At 28.9% G+C, this 26410-nt stretch overlaps 1 protein-coding gene across 1 annotated transcript in view; it reads left to right on the top strand.

Annotated features, from left to right (window-relative positions):
• Positions 1–22951, top strand: part of LOC148226543 (cell adhesion molecule Dscam2-like) — a 68923-nt gene extending 45972 nt beyond the window's left edge. The window contains exons 9-30 of the mRNA XM_088203789.1: positions 13–148; positions 2934–3053; positions 3114–3290; positions 3387–3680; positions 3745–3952; positions 4265–4437; positions 4542–4612; positions 4681–4936; positions 4995–5141; positions 5216–5377; positions 7157–7286; positions 7359–7567; positions 7651–7833; positions 7904–8092; positions 8189–8374; positions 8438–8725; positions 8800–8956; positions 9025–9182; positions 9242–9457; positions 9527–9721; positions 9784–9901; positions 22893–22951. Of these exons, the coding sequence (XP_088059915.1) occupies positions 13–148; positions 2934–3053; positions 3114–3290; positions 3387–3680; positions 3745–3952; positions 4265–4437; positions 4542–4612; positions 4681–4936; positions 4995–5141; positions 5216–5377; positions 7157–7286; positions 7359–7567; positions 7651–7833; positions 7904–8092; positions 8189–8374; positions 8438–8725; positions 8800–8956; positions 9025–9182; positions 9242–9457; positions 9527–9721; positions 9784–9901; positions 22893–22944 (3825 nt within the window). The 3' untranslated portion in view covers positions 22945–22951. The remainder of the gene's footprint in view (positions 1–12; positions 149–2933; positions 3054–3113; positions 3291–3386; positions 3681–3744; positions 3953–4264; positions 4438–4541; positions 4613–4680; positions 4937–4994; positions 5142–5215; positions 5378–7156; positions 7287–7358; positions 7568–7650; positions 7834–7903; positions 8093–8188; positions 8375–8437; positions 8726–8799; positions 8957–9024; positions 9183–9241; positions 9458–9526; positions 9722–9783; positions 9902–22892) is intronic.
• Positions 22952–26410: the final 3459 nt, after the last annotated feature.

Below are 26410 nucleotides of genomic sequence, written 5' to 3'. Positions count from 1 at the left end.
ATGTTATTTCAGATACAAGAAAAATCTTTGGATGAATTCAGTTTTCTCATATTCACCGACGTATCGTCCAAACACAGTGGCGATTATACTTGTGTGGCTAGTAACATTGCTGCGAAAGTAAATCACACAGCTCAATTAATGGTTAAAGGTATTGTAGTATTTTTCTCTTGTAAACGTAATAATAGAAATGTATTGTATTAGATAATATCTTAAGAGGATTTGTTTGAGCTAATTATCACCTTTAACAAATCCATGAATGTAAGCTGTACGTGTACACACATATGTATAATATCTTAATAACATAAGAAGGTTTTAGATTCTCAGCAATTTTTTCAACATATATTATTATACATTTGAGGTTCATAATCTCATTTAGTGCTCGTTTTTACATATTGTATTTATTAAAATATATTTCTTAATCTATAAGCTCTTTTATACACAAAAGGTTAATATTTTGATGAAGTATTTATATTTGGCATTTCAAATTACTTTCAAGATATACAAATTATTGAATCACTGTTTAAAGAAATTTCTTAAATCTATTTTTTGTCTATTTTAACTGATATTTTTTTAGGAATTCTATTACTAATTATTAGCTCTCTATTTTTACGTTCATTAATGTTTATTGTGAGCTCTTAAAATATTTATAACAGAAAATACATAATATCATAATATTTATTCATATATTATTCAAAGATCATCGTTTACACTGCGATTGTAATGACACGGTTTTATTGTTTATAAAGTGATTTCTTAACTTATATTAAGTGCGGATTTTTTCCCTCTTCAATTTGACAACATTTGGTTTTTATGTGTTTCGTTCAATTCCCACTTTCTCGGAAGTCATAAATCAATATTAGCTACCGTCCATTTGTTCTCTATAGCAAGATCAATTAAAACTTTCTCTTGCAACTCTTTAACTTTATGAATCGTTCGATTTTCGGAATCATTGGATTTCACTTAATTTATATTATTATGCTTTATTCAATTTTGCAAAATTAATTATGTTTTTAGTAAAAAGTAAAAATATTGATTTGAAACTATATGTAATCTCTAGAATTAGCTTGATAAAAATTTCTACTTATGTTCTATACAGTACGAAAATATTACGATAAACGTACAAATTGGGAATTTTAGATTTATTAACTTGAAATGCTTTATTTATTTAATATTTCAGAAAAATAATAATATTGTACATTATATTAAAATGATGTGCACTAATTATATTTTACTTGCACGTCAAATATACAAAAAGTAAATTATGTGCATTACAATTTTAAGCTTACAACTTTGCCGTCCAGTGATAACAAATATATGTGCTGTTTTCGAAAAGTATAAAACACAATATATTTTTCATGAATAGTGAAAGTTTAACTGTTAGATATAGGTCCAATAAATCTTATACAACTAGTTATGGAAATTATAAGCTATTTTACATTTAACTAAGAGATCTTCTTTGTGTTTTAGAAAAATATGTTTTTTCAATTTTAATTGTAATGAACTTATATTATATTTAATTAAAATATAATGAAAAGAGTTTTTTAATAATACCAATTTATAACATAAGCTATGAATATTATAAAATAAATACAAAGCACAGGTTAGGTAATCCATAAAATAAATGACGTTTTTGTAATGACACAATTATAATACTTTTAAATGTTTCTATTTATTTTATTTATGCAAAATGTATTTTTTTCTAAAGTTATAGCCTTCTCCCACTTCTTGGTCATTTTTTCCATTAACATAAAATATTAAAGGCTTTGATTTAATATATTTCGAGAGCCACTTTTTCACATCGTCTGCATTTAATTAATTTTTTTCCATCTAGGAAGTGCTGCATCGATCAAAATAAATGGTAGTCGAAAAGAACAAGATCTGAAGAATAAGGTGGATGATATTAAACCTTCCAACCAAGTTCCTTGATTCTATCAAGAGTCAGTTTCGGCATATATGGACGCGCATTGTCATTTTATATTTAGTCCATGTTTCGAAGTACAAATCATTTTTATCTCCAATTATAAAACAAATGAGCAAAGGCGACTTAGCTTCAATATACAGAAGCTCTTTGGATATGCGAATACGCCGCATCTTATTTTCTTCGCTCAATTCGTATAAAACACATACAATTTGTTTCCAAACCTTCCCAATATTCTTGATGTGTCTATGCGCTGTTAAGCCGGACTGTTATTTTTCTGCATATCAAAATATATTTATGTAAAGTTAATTAAAAATGTGTTTGTTCATTATTCATATTTAAAATTATATAATTATAAATCTGGTACTAGTTGTTACAATATATATTTTAAACCATAGATGGAACTCATTGAAGCGTTTTTATATATCTTATTTAATTTTGAAATGACCACAGTTTACCAAAAGCGATTATTAATATAAATTTTACGATATACATAATACTATCAGTAATACTAGAATTAGATTTTCTCTAAAATCTTGAATCTCGAGAGATTTTTTTTATGAATATATATTTTGTGGGAAATCTCGATCAAGATTGCACTCGGTGTAAGAGCGTTCTAGATTTTCTTTATTTTGTTAATGGTTAATTAAAATTTTGCATAAACATAACAATACTTGTAAATATTTTTTTATTTTAGTATTTTAAGAAAATATTACAACATATTTAATATAATGAAGAAAAAAAATATTATTCTGCTTATACTTCTAAATATAATAATAATTCAAGTTTATTTAAAACATAAAATATCCCAGCATTAAAGTAGACGCTTCATTGTTTTCCAATTCTGTTTATATTATTATAAATTTAAATTAAGATATACGAAAAACTTATAATTATAATAAACAACATATATTTATCTAAGCTTAAACAATCATCATAGAACGGGATATAGACTTGCTATACGTAAATAAATTATGTATATAAGTTTAACTGATAATATTATATTAATCGCTAGTTTCACCACGATGGATATACGAGCCCCAAGACATATCGACTCTATTAGGTACACCAATTATGATACCATGTGGTGCCAGAGGTTTTCCAGAACCTAAAATCACATGGCTTAAAGGACAAGGTACGTCAGTCATTTATTTAAGTTACTGCATAATTATATGACTATATAAAATATTTTTAGGGACCAACACGCAAGATTTTCGTCCATTATCAGATTTTGATAATCGACAGATGATGATGCCAAATGGATCGCTGATCATACCTGCAGCTTCACCGTACAATGAAGGACAATACCTATGTAAAGCTGAGAACGGAATTGGAACTGGATTGAGTAAACTTGTCTATGTGACCGTTAATGGTAATTTCAATTTTTTTTCATTTATACGAATCATTGATTGACAAACATAAATTTATTAAAACAATATTTTAACTATCAATATATTTACGATTTTAGAACCAGCACATTTTGAAGTGACATCAAAAAATATATCGACCAGAAGAAACGATCCTGTAATGTTACTGTGCGAAGTTTATGGGGATAATCCGATACAAGTTCAGTGGACGCACAATTTGAAACGAATCGACTTGAACACTTATAGAATTTCAATGTCCGAAGTTCGTACCGAAGTTGGACTCAGATCACAATTGGCAGTCACTAGAGCGGAAAGGAGAGATTCAGGAACTTATAGGTGTCAAGCTGAAAATTCTTTCGGCAGAAGTGAACACGTGATATATTTAGCTGTTCAAGGTAATATTTATTTAATTTAATTTATATTGAAAACTTAAATAATTTATGTGTTTTTAAATTGTAGAAAGGCCCGATCCGCCAGCTTCTTTGCAGGTCGTTGAAGTTGGCGGAAAAACTGTAAGATTATCTTGGTTGCGAGCCTTCGACGGAAACACGCCATTGCTGGGATATCTCGCACAATATCAATTGCTCGGATCCATCAATAAAGACGATTGGATGTCGGCAAAAGTTGTTAATATATCATTGGATAAAGTTAAAATTTCAGAAAATAGGTAAATAAAAAAAATATTATTTCTTCAGGGCAATTTTATTGCACGTGCCTACTGACTTCTCTAAAGTCAGAGTTTCAATTTATTCATTGGTATTATTTGATACAATTAATAGAATGATAAAAATAAAACCTCTGTTTATTCTACGGGTGTGGTAAAAAATAAACTACGTTTATAGATTATTTGTTCTAAAAAATACATTTATGTATCAACCAAGATACAGGCATTGTCCTAAAGAATAACATTCTTTCATATAATTACATTTTTTATTTAATACTTTTATAAAACAGTTTAAATATATGTATATTATTACAGTGAGGACGTTGAAAGACACGGAGGAGTTGCTGGTCTCTCAGAATCAATAGTATGTGAGACTTTAGTTTCTGGATTACATCCAGCCACTGCTTATACTGTTCGGCTAGCTGCGTATAATACAATTGAGCACAGTTCTTATTCTGAACCAGTTGTAGTAAAAACACAAGAAGAAGGTAAAATAATTTTAGATAAGCCATATATTTGTGTGATATTAGATTTTACAAACAAAATTCATTACAATTGTTACGGCTAATGATACAGATATAGTTATTTTTAGCTCCCATGGAAGCTCCTATTAACATACAAGTACAATCAGCAGGTCAAGGTGAATTGCACGTTAGTTGGAAGGTAAAACAATATACTAAATCAAAAGCCAAATATTATGGAGAATTTTATTAATATATATCATGATATAGGCACCACCGCATGATTCGTGGAACGGAGAACTCCTAGGATATTTGGTATCGTGGAGTGAAATAAGTTCTAACACGTTATTTACGACGTTCAATGGCAATAATACGAAATCGGTGACAGTGAATGGATGGTCGAATTTGGAAGTTACAATAACTAATTTGAGAAAGTTCACCCGTTACGGAGTCATAGTTAGCGCTTTTAATGGAGTATCGGCTGGACCGCCGTCTATGTCTGTTTCCGCTTTAACACAAGAAGGAGGTACATGATTGAAATTACTTTGTAATTGGTTTGCATATAATATGTTTGTATATTTTAGTACCAGAAGCACCTCCAAGTAATATTGTATGTTCTCCACTTTCATCGCAAAGTGTTAAAGTGTCGTGGGAACCGCCACCAGCTGGATTACACGGAGGTGTTTTGCAAGGTTACAAAGTCATCTATAAGCCACTCGGAAGTAAAGATTGTGAGATAATTGAATAGATTGTCATATATTACAAGACTATTAGTGAGCTAATTAAAACAAATTGATTATTCCAGCAGTTGTAGCTGTATCGGGGGAAATCAAAAGAACTTCCAGCGCAGAGACTTATCTACATGGATTGAGAAGATATACAAATTATTCTGTACAAGTGTTGGCATATACAGCTGCAGGAGATGGACAGAGAAGCTCATCGTTGTATTGTCTAACAGAGGAGGACTGTAAGTTACAATATCCAAACATGATTGACTTCGAATTTCCAGTGTATTGGAAAATATTAAACCTTTCCTCCTCATTCCTGAATAAATTTTATTTTCTGAAAGTAACAATAAATTAGTATCAATGTAAAATTAATTTAAGGTACATTATTCAATAACGGTATACAATTATTTATATTCTATAAGTTATGTTGATTGCGTGACTCTCAACTAAACCTAATAAAGCTCAGCTGCCAATGTCCAAATCCGATTATTTAGTATCAAATATTTACTTGAAATTATTAAAAAATATAATTATTTACTATTAACGTCTATAAAATGACCTAATATATAGAGATATGCGGTGATCTGTGTGTTACGCTTAAAGTTAGTTGCGAGTGAAATGATAAACATCTTATCAGTGGTTTTCAACTTAGCTAAATTTATTTACATATATTTTTATATTTACTCTTAAATAATAAATGTCTACGTATATATAAAAATAATATGTAGTGGATCTGCGAATTAATTATTTTATATCTTATGAAAAACAGCTATACAATTCGTTTTCATGTATTTAGATATTTTTATTAATTTTTAATAATAAATTTAAGTAACTTTTAATAAGTATGTGCTACTTTAAAATACTCTTCATTGATTTTTTAAAGAATTTTCATTTAATTATGTTTTCACATCACAACGCTATGCACTATCATCTAATTCCAGTTGATCTATGTATTATGGGAATATCTACTTGCTCTTTTCCTTCACCACAACTGGTTAATGTTAGTATTTAAAAGCTATCTACTTTCTTACTGTGCATTCCAACTTATCAGAGGCGTCATTTAAGATTTATCCAAGGGAAAAAAAATTTGTTCAGTTAGTAGTCGTTTTTTAATATTTCCATTTCATTAGGATTCATAATATTTATAATATAATTGTTCTAAGCCGCTTCCAGATGCGCATATTTTAAAATGAAACATTATCCCTTTAATTTTCTTCCCTGTGAATCGCATCTCTTTGTATGAACAGTGTATATAATAATACACATAAACAAAGGAAATATATTTAATTATAATAATAAAAATAAAAATTAAGTTAGCTCAATTGACTTCAAGCCACCGGTAATGCGTTCTGTTGTTTCGACGAATGGAAAATATAAAACAAGATGGCCGACATCAACGTGACAACAGTTTCAATATAATAATGTGTGTAAGGATTATAAGAATACATTGATTAAACTAGATAAACAATCATAAAACAATCTTCGTAATGAAATCTTCAAATTTTGAATTCTCGTCGACGGGCTCCGAGGCCGAAAAATAAGTTTTTCCTTTTACAATACATAAAAATTATTATTGCTTCTGATTTAATGCACATATTCGTTAGATTTGACTGGAGCCGCATATAATTCACTAGCGCCTATCAGTCAAATTATATTTTCGTTAGTAGATGTATTCCTATATGATTTTACTGAAGTGACATATTTTAAAAAATATTTTCGGGGTAGATTCGTTACTCCTTTTTTAGATTATATTTAAGGGATAACTGATAATTTCTGGTTTAATATCAAGGACGCATTTCCACTTTTTTAATATTTTTATTTTATTATGATTCATCATAATATTTAATAAAATGACTTTTATTTTTCTGACCAAATTGAAAGGGAGGGCAAATGCCTTCACCTGCCTCCCCCCTTAAATGACATCCCTGCACCGTATATAAAATGTACAATGAGTATTAGAATCTCTAGATTAGGACAAAACATAAGTTATCATTTAATGTTTCAAACATTGTTTTCAGTACCAGGACCTCCTTCCAATGTTAAAGCACTGACATCAAGTGAAGAATCTGTTCTTCTAAGTTGGCTTCCACCGGCGATGCAAAATGGCAAAATTTTACATTACACTATATATTGGAGAGAAGCAGGAAGGTATTTAAATTGAATTACTAGTTAAATATACTGACATAATTACTATTGAAGTGGTATTTTAAACTTTTAAAGACCCGGCAAACAGTCGACGATCACAGTTCAGCCGGATAATGCAAAACTCTTAGCAAGTGACGGAAACACTGACACAATTGGTGGATGTTTAATAGCAGAAGTACGCGGATTAATTGAGCACAAATTATACGAGTTTTGGATCTCTGCTTCTACAGGTCCTGGAGAAGGTGAACCGACGGTAATAGTGGCGCAAGGACCTAATGGAAAAGGTTATTTAGTGAACTTGATAATTAATGATTAGTATGTACATATTAACCATTTGAGCATTTAATTTTTAATTCGTGCCTTCCAGCAGTTCCTGCACGAATAGCCTCGTTTAGTCAAAACTTTCAATTACCCTTGCGTTCAGCTGCTATACTGTCTTGTTTGGCTGTCGGAGTTCCAGCTCCTCGTACTAGATGGTTGCACCGTGGCAGACCGGTCACTCACAGTCCACATTATCAAGTTTCCCAAAAAGGACATCTAGAAATTCACAGTAAATAAGATATTTTATTATGTATTATTTATTTTCTTTTGAGAAGCTTATAAAGTAAACAAAATTTAAGGTATGGATTCATCTCTCTCGGGCAATTACACTTGCAATGCAAAGAACTTATACGGAGAAGACAGCGTAACATATGGTTTATCAGCCTTATTACCACCAGGAACGCCTCAACTGAGGTTACAGCATGCTGCTAGTGGATCTTTACGTGTACATTGGCCAGCTCCACCAGATGGCGGTTCGTCAATACAAGGTTTGTGAATGCAAAGATATATTTCGTGTAAACTTTCAATCATCTCATACTATTTATAATGCTAAATTTACTAATTAATTAATATCTACATTAAAGGTTATATATTACATTATGCGCGAGAAGGTCAACCTTGGCAGTTTGTGTATGTATCAGGAGAGATTCAGTCTTACACGTTAGAAGGATTAGCTTGTGGTTCACCCTATTTAATATATGTAGAAGCGCAAAATTCTGTAAATAAAGGTCCTCCCAGTCAAAGAATCAGAGCCATGACTAAAGGAGGAGGTAATAATTTTTTTAAATATACTGTTCGTTTTACAAAAACTGTATTAACTTATATTCTTCCAGTTTCTAAGATCCCTAATGAAAAAGATTTGATTACAACTAATAGCACATGTTTAAAATTGAATCTACTAACATGGGATAATGGAGGTTGTCCCATAATAGAATTTATCATAGAGTATAGATCGTTTGCCGAAACGATATGGTCGACTGAAAGGACCGTTTTAAAGACTGAAGGATTGCTGATTGAAAATTTGAAACCAGCAACGTGGTACTTTTTAAGAGTTACGGCTAATAATGGTGCCGGTTCTACCACTGGAAAGTTTTATTTTGCTACATTATCTATAGATGGCGGTAAAACTTATATAAAAATATATTTATATATAATGAAAATGTTAAATAATCAATATATTTTCTATTTCTAAAAGGACGAATTGCATCTCCGGCAGTGTTTCCTCCACACTTGGACACTGAACATTCTGCATTTGAAATCTTCAGCCGTCTCAGCCTTATACTGGCTGCTTTATCAATAGCAGCTTTATTAGCTTTAGGAATATTACTATTTATATTATTAAGGAACAAAAAGTATAGATATATTTTAGATAATTTATATGAAAAAATGTAAATATAATTTTAAGAGAACTTTCAATTAGGTCTTCACTGCTGAGCTGTCCTTTCAAAGGATATAGTAGAGGCGACATATCCGAAGATGAAAAATCAGTAGAGAATCAAGATAATAGAAGAAACTGTCAACAGGTCTATTCATCTTCGCCTATCAAACATCCAAATGGAAAAGTTGAACAACCAGCAGGTAAATGACAGAATATATATTTAATTTTACATAGTGTTTATCATTATTTTTTTTATTAGAGATGTACGAGATTAGTCCATATGCTACGTTTAGTATGAATAATGCTCCTGGAGCTGGTAATGGAGGAAGATCCGTCACAGCTTCAACGTTAGATTACACTGTTCAATTTAGAACGTTCGGTCGTTCCGAAGGAGAAGCTTTAGGTCCAGCGCCTGGTAGATCAAACTTCGGTCACGATAGACGTAACACCAAACATAGATCATTTAGTAGCTCAGGTAATTAAATACGATTCAATTTATATAATATGATATGTGAATCATTCGTTCATTATTACTTTGTTATAGATGAATATACGTTATCAAAAGCTATGACTATGGCTGCCGGGAGTTCTGGCGGTAACGGTCAAAGCTCTAGGTGTCGTGCTGCCAGACATGGAGTAACAACAGCACCAGCAGATTCAGAATCTGACTCCAGTGGCAGTCCATGTACTGAATGCAATTCAAATCCATCATATAGGGTTCCCATTAACACGCCTAAAGGTAGTAATATATAAAATATATTGGTCTTTAAAAATTGTAATATGCTATTATATTTGCTTTAGATATGTTTCGTCCAGTAGCTGATTCGAGCGCAGAATCACAGTGCGAAATGTCTCCTGGAACATTGGGCGATAGGTCGAGACGGACGCCTCGACGAGCTGCTTACCTTACAGGCGGCAGGTAGCTAGGTAGAACCCTCTTCCCACGTACAATTCGATAATTTTATGCTGTAAAAATGCAAATGTTTGCTGTTAAAGCATTGGATAAATTTGTTAATGTAACATTAACATTTGCATTTTTATTATTAATTTAAAAAATCTTTTCGTCCATAGATGTCTAGCATGTCAAATGCAGTTTTCACATATTTAAATAAATTGTTTAGCATATAAAAGTAAAATACTGAATTAAAATACTAATTTGAATGAATTATTCATTTAGTAAAGTTATATAAACGTAACTAGAAACAGATTTTAGCAAGTTTATAAAATAAAAGTTTTGCGACATCTATGAACAAAAGTGAAAACTAATATTATTATATTTGAATATTTGATAGGTTTATAACTATACTAAATTATTTAATAATTTTGCGTAGCTCAAAAAGTTTTTGCATTTAAAACAAAAATCATAAAAATAGAGTCATCTCTAGAGAGCTTTTAAAAACTTTAAACATAGAATTTAGGTTGTATTTTAGACGTACACATCATATTTATTCCATTCGGGGAGTATTAAATCTGGATAAAAGTTCCAATTTTAAAATAAAACGAACTTTAAAATTATAAAATATATTAGGGAGAAATTTATTTTTAGGCTTTCTTGATTTATACTGATTTTTTAAAATATGTGTATTTTTTTGACTATACATTTAATAAGAAGGGAGATGAATTTGAAACCCTTCCAGCCTTATACAGAAAGAGTAACACTAGCCACTTTTGTGCACAAGATTTGGCAATAGAGACACATACATTCTCTATTTTTACAGTTGTGGACATTCAATTCATTTTGTAAACCTTTAACCATGTACAAAGATTAGACAGCAAAAAATATATTTTGGAATTTTGGAAAATATAAATACATTTCATTTATACAAAGTTGCAATGGTGGTTTTAGGAGCTCCAGCAACACAAGTTAGTGTTGAAAGTGCCTTCTCTGGCTTAAAGTTTATTCTAAGAGACATCTTTTAACATTTTTAAAAAATATTTTATGTAATTTTTCTTACAAAAAATTTTTGATCACTACTTTCTTCTTCAAGATATTTTATAACGGAGCTACGAATTTTCTAATTTCTTGATTATTCGCTATTTTGAAACAATATGACTGATCAGATTATCTAACAAACTTGAGATATTTACAAAATATATTTTTAGAATAAGTTTAATGTCTAAAAATGTTTGCTTTTCACTTTAATTTTAATATCTATTATAGAACATTATTGATTCTGGGTTATTTCTATATATTATTCCCTGAGTTAATTTTTTCACGAAACAAGAAAGCGGATACAGCGGTTTACGAACTTAGCTGAGATATTTATAGGATATATTTTCAGAACAAATTTAATGAAAATATTATTAAAATCCATGAAAGCAGAAAAATATAATTTTCTTGTTCAAAAATATAATAACTTTTTTAAAATTTATATTTTAAAACGAGTTTTACCTCCTCACTTTGTAATATAATAAAAAATAATAATAATAAATCTAACAAAGACATAGGAAACCATGGATGAAGTATTAATTTATATATATTTGGCTGAAGATTAGGAACCATAGAAAAGTGGTCTTCTACCCCCTAAGGTAATATATGTTATATTTAAAATTGAGGTTTCTATGATAGTCTCCGATATATGAGATTAGTGAGCTAGTGTAAAAAAGAAAAATATTTTCATAGTATTTTTTGTACCTTTTATGTAGTTTAAAGGTACATTACATATTATTTTTATATCTTAATTTTGCATTACTGCTGTTACTCCACACCGAGCAAGCATTTCTTAAATGTTTTAAAATAATTGTTTACATTAAAATACTATTTTTGCTTAGCACGTGCTTTTTATTAAATATCGGTCTAAAGACCGCGATGACAATAAGCCCTACCGAATTATGTTTATTAAATTTTAGCTTCGAGTCCATGTGAAAATCCATATATTTAACGCTAGATTTCAAATATACGTTACTACTATGTTCACTTTGGAAAGGCATTGAAGAAGTTTGTCTACGTTTTGTAAATAAATTTGACTCCTCTCGAAATATTTATTTATGTTTTCAAAATATTTCTGCTAATTATTTGCGATTTGTGAAAGACTGTAAGCATTAGGTAAAAAAGCCGTGTCGTTAGCATACATGAAAAATCGCGTATTTTTTCATTTTCGTGTGCTGTTCGTATAAAAGATAAATTTCTTTGAGGAACTTCAGCTGGAATCGAGTATTTATTATTTAGGGAAACAACATACTTTCTAATTTTTAGGTAAGAGCGTATTAAGTGTGGCAGATAGTTGAGGGTCTTAAATTTGTACAATTTGTGAATCAAATAGTTAAGCCATAGCGTGTCGAAAGTTTTTCTATATCTAACATTAAAATACCTGTATTATTTTTCATATTAAAATTATCGCATATATTTTCAGTCGAAATATTTAGTTGATTTGTTGTCAAGTGATTTTCATGGAAGCAAAGCTGTTCATTATTAATTTTATTCCACAGAGATTATTTTAAAAGAATAAGGATTTTTCCCAAATATTTTAGTAAATGCCAACCATTTTTTTCCACCAAACGCTGTCCCAAATCTGTAAGGACTGATCAAAAATAAAATAGAATACGTTGTTTATTCTGCAATATTATATCAATTTATTCAAAATACATCTTTTCTGAGTCCATACAGCGCTGGAGACGATCATAGAAAAATTTAAAACATCTTTTATAGAATTGTTTTCCTTTTGGACGTTAACGAATTATATACATTTTTTGTAATTATCAAAGATTATTGTACTAGCTTTATTTATCGGTAAAGCAAATATTTCATATTTATTTTTAGAAAGAGTATAATAGGTGACTCACTAAAAACTTGCTGGCATTTAAAGGGTTAAAAGAACATGATATTTGAATTTAAATTTATTAAAATAAAGAACACAGTTGTTAGTTCTTCGTGTAAGTTGTGTTAGCCAATTTATATAATATACAGACCGTATAAGTGTTTATTTATTTATGTATTATATATACAGCGAAGTGAAGATGCATATATAGAAAGCATGCTCAGTCGCGTTTTCTATTTTCTTAACTGATATAATTTGAGAATTGTGATAATATTCTCATATTATGCAATTGCTCCAGCGGCGAGAAAATGGCTTTATTCTGTAGGTTTCCTTTGTGAACGGTGAAATTTGTTGCGCATTATTATTTATGAATTTTGCCATTATTCGTGGCATACTGTGTGTGTGTGTTTTTTTTGTTTTATCTCCATCCGGTTTATCATTTCGGCGACTGGAAGAGAGCCAAAATAATTTTGTTTTTATACGCACACACACAGCTTTTGGTGTGTGAGATACGATTCCAGAACATTTCCACATTATCTCTGGATGAATTTTTTCGACCGTAACCGTAACCTAAACTTTGGCGTCGACCCCGAGAAAAAATTATATCGTCATAAATATAGTTTCCTTGCAACACTCAAAGCGAAAAAGAGGCGCCGAGATTGGATAGCCATATTTTCGTTGTAATTTTTTTCGCAATAAAGTCAACGTTCGCCCTTAGCCGTTTCACGCCTTTTGGGCCCAGCTCCCTTTGGGCATAACCAAATTGCGAGGAAATAGCCACTTTAATGGTCTGAGATGGAGGCGGCTTCCGGGAAATTATGATTTTTCTTCAACACAAAGAAAATCTTTTTAAAATATACTTTTGATACGCCAATAATGTACGCCATCTAAAATTAATATTTAATTTTGGTGGACGAGAGCGTTTATAAACTATTTACTCGTTGTGATACTTCATATTTAAAACATGAGCTTGGATGAAGACGGAAACGTTTGTGCGGAGGAAAAATGGGTAAATTAAATTTTAAAGCTGGAAATGCAAATCGCAGTGAAAGCTCGTCGCAACGGAGAAACAACCGTATATATTTATACATTGTTTTATAGTATAAAAAAGACGTATATAATATATAGAAAATATTTTAACTACTAGTAAATAATAATTAAAAATATCTCAAGCGAAATTTACATATATTTTTTAGTTAAAAAATCGTATTTAATCTAGCGTGATATAAACAATTAAATCTAGTTAAATAGTGCACATTTAATTTAATATTGTCTCGAAAAAATAATAAAATGAACATTGACACGTAATGAGAAATTACAATCCATTAAATAAAAACAATCCGTACTAAAAAAATATGTTAATGTTTCGTTTAACTTAAAAGCTTTGCAATTAATTTTTTTCTCGTTTTTATTTAGAAATCCCAGATTAAAAAGAGTTTATGTATAAATGTTTTGATTTTTCTCGTAATATGGCTAGAAGCGCTTTTTTCGCAAAATTCAAGCCTTTTAAACTATTAGTAAAATTATAAAAATCATGCGGTTTTGTATTTTAAAAATAAAACAAGGGCAGATGTTTTTAAAGAAAGTAAATTAACCAGTTTACAATATAATAACTATTTTTCAACATGATACTAAAACACTTTAAATACCGTTGTTTAGAAAACGCATTGTCTTTAGTGCATCTTCAAGAGATTTATAACCAGAGAACCATTTTTGTGAAGTTCGTTCCTTGAACATATCTTCTACAAATGAGTTTAAATTTCTAAAACTAAATAAGTGATACTGTCACAACAAAGTGTTCCAATTAACTAACACATATATGTCGTACATATATGTATATAATAAATTGCTAAGTAAAATCGCTCTATTATTGATCAATGATTTTAATTGTATTAGAGTTACAATTTTGACAGATAATCAATAAGGAAGACGGTTGTAGCAGTTGTATGTAATCGAAGGATACAGAGAAAGGGATGTGATGTTATACCAGCCTGCAATTACTTACCTTTAATGAAGCCTCTTAAGAGTCAAGAAAAGAAAATAATAACCTGCATACTTAAATTTGTAGCTGCTGTATTTATGTCATTATTAAAGAACACAAGAAGCAAAGGGCCCAGGTTGGACCTTTGAGGAACCCCCAAAGGGAGTTGTTTGCTCTTATATAGTATCTCAATTGTGTGAGTGGCATAACTAAAAAAGCATTCAGACGAATGGAGTTTGGCAGCGCTGCCAAGCAATTAATTTATTCTACAAACCAGATGTAACATCGATTTTTTGGAAAACCTGTTGATTTTTTATTTATTAAGACAGATAAAGGTACTCAAGAAATGTCTATGTATACAATAAAATCTTTAATTGTGAAACTTAAGATTAAAAATAAGTTGCATAGTAAAAAATAAGAGCCAATCAAGAGCTATAAAAAATGAAAATCGAGGAAATATATTCGAGGCAACAAAATAAACACAAAAAAATATAATCTAAGAATTTAACTGTTAAATAAATTCTAAAAAATTATTATTACCTGTGTTTTTAAATCATATTATGCAAATTCATGATAAACCTTTGTATTGAATGATTATTAATATTTATATTTGGTTTTCCAATACCTAGTTTTATTTGTTTAAGATTTTAAAACTTTTATGATACATCAAGTTTAGATCATTATATCTCCCATGGCTTAGTAAACTCCTATCATAAATGTTTATTAAAAACTAGAGTATTAAAGCGTAATTAGTTGAACCTTGTATTAAACGTATTATGAACGTTTATCGTAACGTTAAAGATCTAACGAAATACTTTTTTATTTAAAACGCTTTTCTGTTTTATATTTTCCTTGCGATATAAAGCGTTTTATCCGTTTTTACTGTACTGAAAACTCTAAACTACATACGCGCGATAATAAAACTACCAAGTTATATTACGGCTATAAATTCATAATATATTAGCCTTGGACTAAATATGTTTATATAATATACCTCTTTAAAATTGTTATGTTTGCACTGTTTTTGTGTTTTGAAAAGGCTCACCTTCAGACACGCTTAAAAGGGGAAAGAATAGAATGTCAAGATAAAAGCGCTTTCTTCATATTGAATATACAATATTTTTTATGCTTCTCATGTGACAGAGCACAGAAAAATCACTGTTTTTTGCATGTTTGTGTGCGAAATATAGTTTTGAAAAAAGCGTAGGGATGAAAGGGAAAAAGCGTTTGTCGTCAGCTGCAGCAGAGATTGGAGGCGAGCATTGTAAATAACATTTTATTATTTGAGCTTTCGAGGATATGGCGAATAAAGCCTTTTTTCATTCGACAATAATGGAAAATTATGGTCTATAAAATATATGGCATATTTGATTCAATTTTCGAGTGATTGCGATAGTAAATAATACATCTTTTTGATTTATTTAGATATTGTTAGATGTATCAATAGATATTCAGCTTGTAATATATATGATTAGGTAATATAATATATTATTTGTTATCATATTTCCTAAAGCTCTTGATAAATCATATACAAATACTAACCATTACACTTAATCATCGATTGACAATTTCTCTTTAAGCATTAAAAATATTTTTTTTTCATCGTTCACAAAAATCCACGTTTTTTTTAATCTCACTGTACATTGCAAAAATGTCGAATTGACAGAATTTTATCTATAGCTATGCTATGATTTATAAACGTGTTTGTCTCAGTCTTCGAAATAAAAATTCTTATCTTAATCCTGAAAATATTATTAAGAAAAATTTCGCCATTATCGATTTGGACACAACTCAAATAAATACAATGAGATTGTATTTGTCATGTGCCCAGCGATAAGACTGAATTATTTTACTTCTTCTCAAATTCGGGTAAATAAGTCAATAAATTGCGCTCCGATTTGAGATAACATATTATTTTTATTCTGATAATATTACATTCACAATTCTCTAATATTAATATTTAAATTAATGCCATGAAATTTAACACTTTTTTTTATCGATTTTAGATTTTAAAAAGTTCAAAATTACCAGCTTTTTTCACAGAGCAAAATTAGTTCATGCAAATGTTCCGATTAGCACGTGGCCATTGTACCGTAATAACCTGTCTTTAAGAAGAATTGCAGGTGAACGTGCTTTCAAAATTTTATCTCGATTTTGCAAAAATTTCATGTAGAATATTCACGAACAGAATACGTAAAATATTCGTTAACGTTCATATTAATTTGATCGTTGTCCCTTTTAACGACATTTGGTTTAGCAATGAAAACGTGACATTTAATACATTTGTAATAAAATATAAACGTATAGCTTAATTTCTGACAGTTTAATTTGCTAGATGTGTATTTTATATATTTGAATAATTACTTTTAATTAGGCAAGTATTATAACTGTTTTTCGTATAAAAATATAAATTAAAATCATTTCAATCGTATTAAAATAGGTTTTAACAAATAAAATAAAAAAAATTTGTAAAAATACACAACACGTTTGTTATATATTTTTCATTTTATTAAAAGCATATTTTAGATCCTACTTCTCAAAGAAAGAATCATTCATTAACAAAAATTCAGTCTAAGGCAAACTCTTTGAACATTTACATTAATTGGTATCGTGCTAATTATATTATTTTTTTAATTTACAAAACTGTGTGAAATATTTACTGTTTCTATATTACTAAAAAAATATACAAGTTATATTTCCTATAATAGTGTCTCTTTCTATCGTGGGTTATGCAGAAGTTTTGTATATTGTTATATATAAGTTGTATTTAATATAATATTATAACGAAAATAAAAATGTCTAAGCATACAAAAAAATATTATACAAGATAATTTAACTTAAACCACGAAAGTGTTTTCTTATTCAGAAAACTCACTAAAATTTTACTTCTGCGGAGTATTCTAGGAATACTATTATATAAGCCTTCACTTCCGTATAATATCCTCTCAGCATTACTTATCTTACATTATCTCTATTTATTGTATGACAAATACATACGTACAATTCTATAGATTATTATATTACATGTTTAACTCACGATTTATAAAAAAAATTAAACCCGTTGTGTCAGCGGTAAATTTTAATCGCTCTCTTGAACTAAACTTCTATCAGCTTCGTGACTTTGTTTTTTATCAGAAATGAAAGTCGAATATCATGAATTGCTTCACCGTTTATACAGTACTTAAGTACCTTATTCACGGTATAATTTTATTAGGATTTTTTAAGCTTAACGTAGTATCCTCCCCTCAACTATTAAATAATAAATGGCATTGAAAATTAACCTTTGCTGCAGATATTGTGAGGTTCCTTAATGATTTTATCATAAATCTACTAGGAAAAATAGTACTCATATATCAAATTTGCACTGCGTTTTAAAATTTAAAAGAGATGACAATTTTTAAGCTCACTTTATTATTGTTTTTTTTCCGATCTGGCCCTTTATAATGGTACACATCTGCGTCTAGTACTAACAGTGACATCTTTTTAACTCTGAAGATTTTGTTTTTAAAATAAGTTTAAAGTGTATTATAGAGAGACACCAGACTGAAATCAAAGTCTGCAAATCAGTGATATTTACTAATATTGCAATAAATAAATGTCACTGTGCATAACCTAGTTTAAATATATTTTTTAATTTTTCATCTCAATATTTATCCGCAAGATTAGGAAAAATTTAAGAATACATAATCTGTAATTATCAATTAGAATTATAAATATAAAAAATCACAAATTCTGATCTCCCATGCATAATAAAATTCTAATGGGATTCATACCCAGGTCTTTCAGGTGTTGGTTACTGTATGTTGTGCTTATAGTATAATTAAAATACTACTTTTATCAGAATAAGGCTTATCATTTTGTTTTTCAAATTATTTAATTAAAAATAACGTGAAACTATATATTACTTTTAAGCCTTATATATATATATATGTATATACTATGCATATTTGTATTTCAGACCCCTGTTTTTAAAGCTCTCTAAAAATTTAGAAGATTATTGTGTGCACCATTGATCAATTTATTATTTTTGTATAATATATTTATTAAATTATGTAATGTTGGTTCTATATTTTATCAAGCTTATAAAAGCATGCTTACACTTCTAACTTATCAGTATTCGTTCTTATTTTAATTAAAAAAAATAATAGTATTAATTTATTGCTTTAATATATATTATATTCAAGTAGTGTTGGTTAAGTATCTAGCGTATTAATGTTGTAAAAATATATAAAATATTAGTAATATATAAAAAATAGGGATTTAACTTACAATCTCATAGTCTGATATTTATACAAATATTTTCACTATTTCCATGTTAAAAATATGACATTCAATTAAAAAATACATCAAAATAATAAAATTATATTATTTTCACTCAAAAACAATGCTCCTAGCTATGCGGCTAAAAGTATGACGTTTTGATTATGATGAATAAAGGGCCAAAAGGATTTTATTAAATATTCAACGGCCGAAACACCACTTTGCGCTCGCACAGCGCCGTTTTAAATTTAATTAAAAAATGTTTATTGTCCTTTATATCGGCTTTAAGGGAGAGTTTCGCCCGCGGGGTGCAACAAACCCCCCATCTATTTCGCGACCTCTCGGACAAATGGGCGTAAAGCCGCTGACGGTTCTGGAATTAGCCTCGTAGCTGAAGGGGTGGTTTTGGAGGTCGTAACGAGGGGTGGTTAGTGCCGAACCTCACCAGCCTTCCACTCCTGTAAGTGATAGGTCCTGGCTTTGGTTTGATATCGGTCATTTGTCTGCGCGACCCCAAGCAGCGCCGCGGGGGTTGTTTGTGACCCCCTTCGGTGAGCGTTGATTACGACATGATATCAGTCTTATTGGGTTGAGAGCAATAATTTTCTTTTGCAAAATATAATGTGTCAGTCATTCCGATAATAATCCCTATTTCTATGAGAAAATATAGCATTATGAAAATGTTGTTTAATAATATACTATGCAATGTATTTATAAAATATTCAGTTTATTGTATTTTTGACCTGCAAATTTATAATGCATATATTAGTAAAAAGCTTCTTGTTTTTATTAACCGTATAACTAACGTATGGAAATAAGCGCTTGGAAAATAAAACTATGAATATTGATAAGCGCTTTTAGTTCTCTCTAGAAAATATATATTTTCATTGTATTCCTCTCGATTTTTATATAATAAAATCTTTGTGGAATAACAAACATCCAATCTAATACCCTTTTACTTATTCAAACTTCGTTTTTGTTACAGCTAGTTTGTTTTTATATGCCAAAAATCGTTCTGTAGCCCATTAGAGATAACGCATCGATCGACAAAAAGTATAATAATAATGATATACTACCCAATATATTATTCTCTTTAGGTTCTGATAAATTCCAAAAATTTGATCGATCTTTGATTTGTGTTTCTGCTAAGCGAAAGCAACCCTTGTAGGGAAATCCGATTAAGTTCAAAGAAGAAAAACGAACCACTCTTTCGTGATGTAATAAAAATCCTGTTATCATTTCCACCATTCTCAGAACACAGCCCCCTTTTTTACTTAATATATGAAATCATAAAGTCATTATTATGCCTAATATTTCCAGGACGTAAATAAATATGTTGAATGTATTTATTTGACTCAACGAAAAAACACATTGTAATTTTATTACACACTTAATAAAATATGCAGTAAATAGTCTTATCAATATTTATTTTAAGGTGAACAACGGACCATGATTAAAATAATAATCATATTTATTTCAATATTTCATGAAGGATGTTATATTTGTCTCATTTGCAGTTTTTTTTATAAGCGTTAACCGACAAAAGACTATCGTATCCTTTTTTCAACTAATTAAAACTGAAACATAATGCGGCGCAGACTACGAAAAATATCAAGTTGGTATTTGCCGAAGGTACTGTTAGTCAAATAACTGTAAGGCGTTATTTTGAGAAATTTCATATGGTTTTAACGACTGGTATTTTTTAACGTTATTTCGCGCTTCTAGCCAGATTTCCACTCCGGCCATACTTCTCTTATTGGAAAAATAACAATAGTCTTTTGCGCAGGGAACAAATTATTGCAAAGATCAGTTTTTTTGATGATTACAAATGATAAATGTCTTAGGACGGATGTGCTTATTAGAAATATTAACAATTTTTCGTCCATTTTTATGCCTTACTTTTTTTTAAACAAGTTATTTTATTTTTGAAATAATTGTTAAAATGATCTTTAATTTAATTGTGCAGGAGTTTTAAACTCCCACAGCGATATTAACAATAAAATTATGCCGATATTGTTGATAAAGATGTTGATTCTTAAAACTAATCTATTAACAATTATTTGGTCACTTGCAACAGACGGCTTCTTCCGTAACCGTTTAACGACAACTGGATGATATTGAAATAGTGCAAAAAAATATAAAATAGGTACCGCACGAACTGACCAAAAGTCTGTATTTTTTTTGTTCTCAGAAACAGTAAGGAAACATCCCTAAAGGAAATCACTACCTGCGATGAGAAAAGGATTCTTTACAATACCTTGATCAGGATAATAAATATATAGCAGAAAGGTGTCAAAACTGAGTTTGTACCCGAAAAAAATGGTGTCAGTATGATTATAAGGGAATTAATAATCGATTATTTCTATATCAGGCGAGAGAATTACAGCGGAATTATTTTTATGTAAATTTAAGCCATGAATTAAAAAAAATATTTATAAAACTTCTGTTATTGGTGAACAGACTAAGAGTGATATTGTTCCATATTATGCGAAAACTCATACTTGATTAATTACTTTTTTAAGATAAACAAATTAGAATTAACAATTACTTTATCCATCATATTTCTCTCACTTTTATTTTACAGATTAACAATTTTTTAAAAATTTGGACTTATTATCTTGAAAGAGGAAATTCAATAATTAGTGTACAATAACAACAGATCTAAAAATAAAGATTTGTATCAATGAAGAATTCATGAATTGTTTTTCGTTGGCATAAACCATTTCTGTAAATGAAGCAAATTTTAAATAATAAAAATGTGGTAGAAAAATTGGAGCGTTTTATATATCATTTAAAACTTTGGCTACTTTTTTATATGTATATCTTAATAAACGGAGCTCTATCTTAATTAGAATATATTGGCAATATAAAATAATGTTGTAATTAAGATAAAATTGAATTTAATATATATAGTATAAAGTATAGGATAAAAAACTAATAGAGCGTTTATGATCAAAAGAAAGATCTCCGATCCGTAAGTCGTTTCTTTGTTCTGCTTCCACAATAAACTGCTACATATTTTTGTGTGCAAGAAATGCGGTGAATCTAATCCAGAAGGAAAAATTCTCTATTAGTATTTTCACTACTGAGATCTTAATATATCATGGATAATGAAATAGCACTTCCCTTTAGATTATTCTCAATACAATTCAACGTTTACGACAAAAGCTAGTTTTTCGCAAATATTTTATTTTTCCTTGTGCTTAAAGAAGCATAGAATCATTCTCGAATTGTGTACGCTGACGCTGCCTAATCTTATTATAAGATTAAATCATAGATCGTATAAATTTTATGTTCAAATTTCGTTCGATCTCTCGCGATTTGATAGGAACGTATAAACCGTTTAGTGGCATCATTTCATAAATTATGAACGTATTTGTTTCAGTTGGGGCGGAGCCCTGCACCAGTCCGAAAGACGAGTAAGAGTGCGAGCGATCGGGGGGCAGATCCCCGGGGCTTCGGTCCCGAAACGCTCGTATAAAATAATGGCCTGCTACAGGGATAAGCTTTAAAGTTCGCCGACGAGCTTTCGCGAACTGATGCGAGCTTTCCGCTCGTCTCTTTCTACTATTAACCTCCGCAAATTTCGTAGCACTTATCCGAAAGGCGAGATTTCGCTCTGAGAAATGAGCCATCACTTTTTCTTTCGTCACACATTAACCGTTACGGAGTGTTTTTTTAGGAAAAGCTCTTTCAATTCTTATTACCCCTCGCATGCACGCATAAAGCTCAAATCAGGCCTTATATGGAATAAAATGTAAGTCTATAGATAACCTGTAAATACAGAGAAATATCATCTATGATATTGTCTGTATGTTTTAATAAGAATGAACAAGAATTATTTTAATAATTAATCTAATTTTATTAATGCTAGTTTTATATTATAAATATAAATTTATTTTGTATTTCAGGTTCGCGAATAGGCAAGAACAAGAGAGACGCGAGTTCACCATACACGTCTAAAGTAAAAGAACCAAAAGAGAACGGAAATCGAAAAAGTAGTTAAATATCAAAGACTTTTTTTATATATATGATAATTTAAAAGATCATTATTATAAATTATAATTATATAATATAATATGTTAGTTAAGTGTTTAAAAAATATACTATAATATATATAGTATACCTACAAAAGAGCTACGAAATTGTAAATTTATATAAAATACATATTGTCTTGGTAGATTTTTTATCATTACATTTTATATGATTTATAGACTACGTATTAAATTTCTTGACATTGATATTCCGTTATCCGTCTGAATCCATATTTCGAATATACATTATCTATATTAATATTGTTATAATAAACCTAATTTGAATTATTGTCTCAAATACAATTCATAATATATTATATGTAGTTAAAGATTAAAATTAATACTAATTTTTTATTTCAACATAATAAATGGATTTGTATCGCTTATAATTTTATTTAGCTCTTAATCTCAAAAGGTGTTAATTAAAAATTAATCTTTGATGTAGTATAGAAACAAAATATAATAAAAGGTGAATTTAGTCGGTTGACGGAATATTACAGGTACGACAAAAGGTCCGATGTTTAATGTTTTATTATATTAGTTTTAATTAACGTATTGTGTTCTCTATCAAATAATAAAAATACGGAATGGTACAATTAGCGATTATGTAGCACAAATGTATTTATTTTCTGTAAATAAAATAAGTTATCGATTAAAAATCGTATTAAAATTTTAAAACGTAAATTAAGCGTTTTATATTGTATACATATTGAAACAACGTAGGATGTTGCGAATGATAAATCGAATCATCTGTGATATTTTCATTTATTTATTTTATATTTAATTTATATTTTTTATATTTTTACTGATTAATTAATTTGTTAATTATTGTAATATTTTATTATAGATAAGATAAAAGATCGATTTTAAAATCGCGCGGATCCGTTGTACCAAGTATATGAAAGTGACAAAATAAACAACTTAAATACTACACAACTATTTTCATTATTTCTTATATTATTGACAACTTAATAGTGATGTGGACCTGAAATATATATTCATATAATATTATCGATATCATTTAACTGATAAATTGCAAGCTGTTGAACGATTGGTTCTGATACTAACTTAAGTGTAAGTAAATATTTTATTTATTGTGAAGTTTGCGATCACGTTCCTTATTCTTGAATGTTGCGGCCAGGACGTCAGCGATTGAGAACACACGAGCCACCCAGCTTTCAATATGCTTACCAAACACAAGAATGTTTTCGGCGATTGATATGAGGAGCTGAAAAAAAAATGTGTGGGACAATGCTATTTTAGGTGTGTATCATAACTGTTTTTTTATTTATTTTATAAACGTTTATTATTGTTTGTATAATCACCACTATGATGCATTATGGTAATACATTATGGTTATATTATTATTAAAATAAAAAAATGAAAATAAAAAGTTCAATTAATAAGTATCTATATAATCATATATACGTTTATATTCAGAGGTTATATCTTAATAAACTATGATTATGCTTAATAATATATTTAAACAAAATAAACATTTCTGCATAAATATCAGTTAAAATAAGAGTTAAGTTTTACTACTTAATTCTACTTACATTAAATTAAGAACGTATCGTACAATATTTGAACGCACATCTTTGAAATATTTATCATGATGGTCAGATTTTTAATAACAAATAAACATTTATTGAAATAAAATAAATTAATAACTAAATCCATATTTCGTGTAACTAACAGTGTTTCTAAATATGTATATATCAATAAATATATCTATCTAATCTTTTTGTATATTTAAATTTATATGATTTTAAAAAACAGTGCGCAAAATAATTCATATACATAACATAATATTTCTTCGCCATTACAGATCTTTAGCATCGTTAAAGATAATAAAAAATTGTGCTGAGGATCCTATTTAAATAATTGCACAATGAAGTGCCCTAAACTGAAAAATTATTAGAGTCCTACAAAGCAATAATTATTATACAATAGGTCGTCCTTCAAAAATGCCCGCATAAAGCGTGGGGTCAAGAGGTTGATTACAAGAATAAGTATGGTGACCAAAATTTCAAAATGCGTCGCAGAAGATATTTATTATATTATATATATGCATGTCATATTTTTTTAAATATGATTTTCACGATCTTGATTCAGAGCAATTTTAAAAATTACTTAGATCAAGAAATATAATTTAACATGGAAGCAACAATCTAAATTTAAATTATCTTGCTATTTATTAATGTATCTGAATATTTATATTAAGCAGATTCCAACAAAATAATTTGCTTATCTTGACTAACTAAAGCTGCACTTTAATTGGTCAAGATGAGCAAACTCTCATGAATATATACAATAGTTATAGAAACCGCCTGATTTGATAATATGTATGACTGAAACTGTATAAGCATCAGATTATCACCAAATTTTAGGTTGAAAAGTCATCCCAACCAAAGGCTTATTAAAAAAAGTAAATAATGCATCCCCATTTCACCCTAATATCAAGGAATTTAGTTACCATCAAAGATAAGGATAAAATATTAGTAGCTGTGAATTTAAAATCCATACTGTTGGTCCACCAAGATTTACTGACAATGATCGTAATTGTATAATTTACAAAATACGATACAAAAAAATTAAATCTATCTATAATTATAGATTACATACAATGTTAAATAAATAATAAAATACACTTGACAAAACTAAAGAATCGTTAATAATTTTGTAATGATATAATAGTTTATACTTTGATTCTATTATTTAAAAGTCATCTTAGTATCTAGAATATACATTGGCAATTGTAGTTCCAAGTTTAGTGGTTGCTATTCACTTTCAAATGGAATTGTTAATATAATTATTTAATCAGTGGTCGTGCTTACGGTGAAGCAAAGCTGTGTGTTGTCACATAAAGCTGCACTTTAGATAGTAAAGGTAATCAAAATCTCATCAATGTATACAATAATTAGAGAAACTACCTGATTTGATAAGATGTATGGCTAAATAATTTTTTATACTAAATCGAGCAGCATACATTTTTACGGTCGAAGAATTGATTTGAAAAGTTCACATCTATTTGCTATGTATTTGGAATCGTGATAAAAAACAACTTCAATACTTATTAGGTTAGGCAATATGAGTTACACCATATAATCAAAATTAGCAATGTCCAAGCTATTTCTATATAAAAAGCATGGTTTTGAAAGAAGCAGTGTTTAATTTGTTTATAACTTCGTCATTGATATCTGAAGCATTAGCTCAAGCCTATTAATATTTTTTTTGATAATATTTAATTTATTATTTAGCAGTATCTTAAGAGTCACGAATCTATAAAAAAGTTAGCATTTTCAAGAAAAATTATAGAATAATATAAAAATATTATTTATATTTATATATTTATGACGGAATAGCGTAGTCCGTAACGTCTCAGACTAGTAACT

This window comes from Plectrocnemia conspersa, unplaced genomic scaffold, assembly GCF_051122295.1.
Source record: "Plectrocnemia conspersa isolate PC_06_02 unplaced genomic scaffold, ASM5112229v1 ptg000014l, whole genome shotgun sequence".
NCBI lineage: Eukaryota > Metazoa > Arthropoda > Insecta > Trichoptera > Polycentropodidae > Plectrocnemia > Plectrocnemia conspersa.
This window is presented reverse-complemented; position numbering and strand designations above follow the sequence as displayed.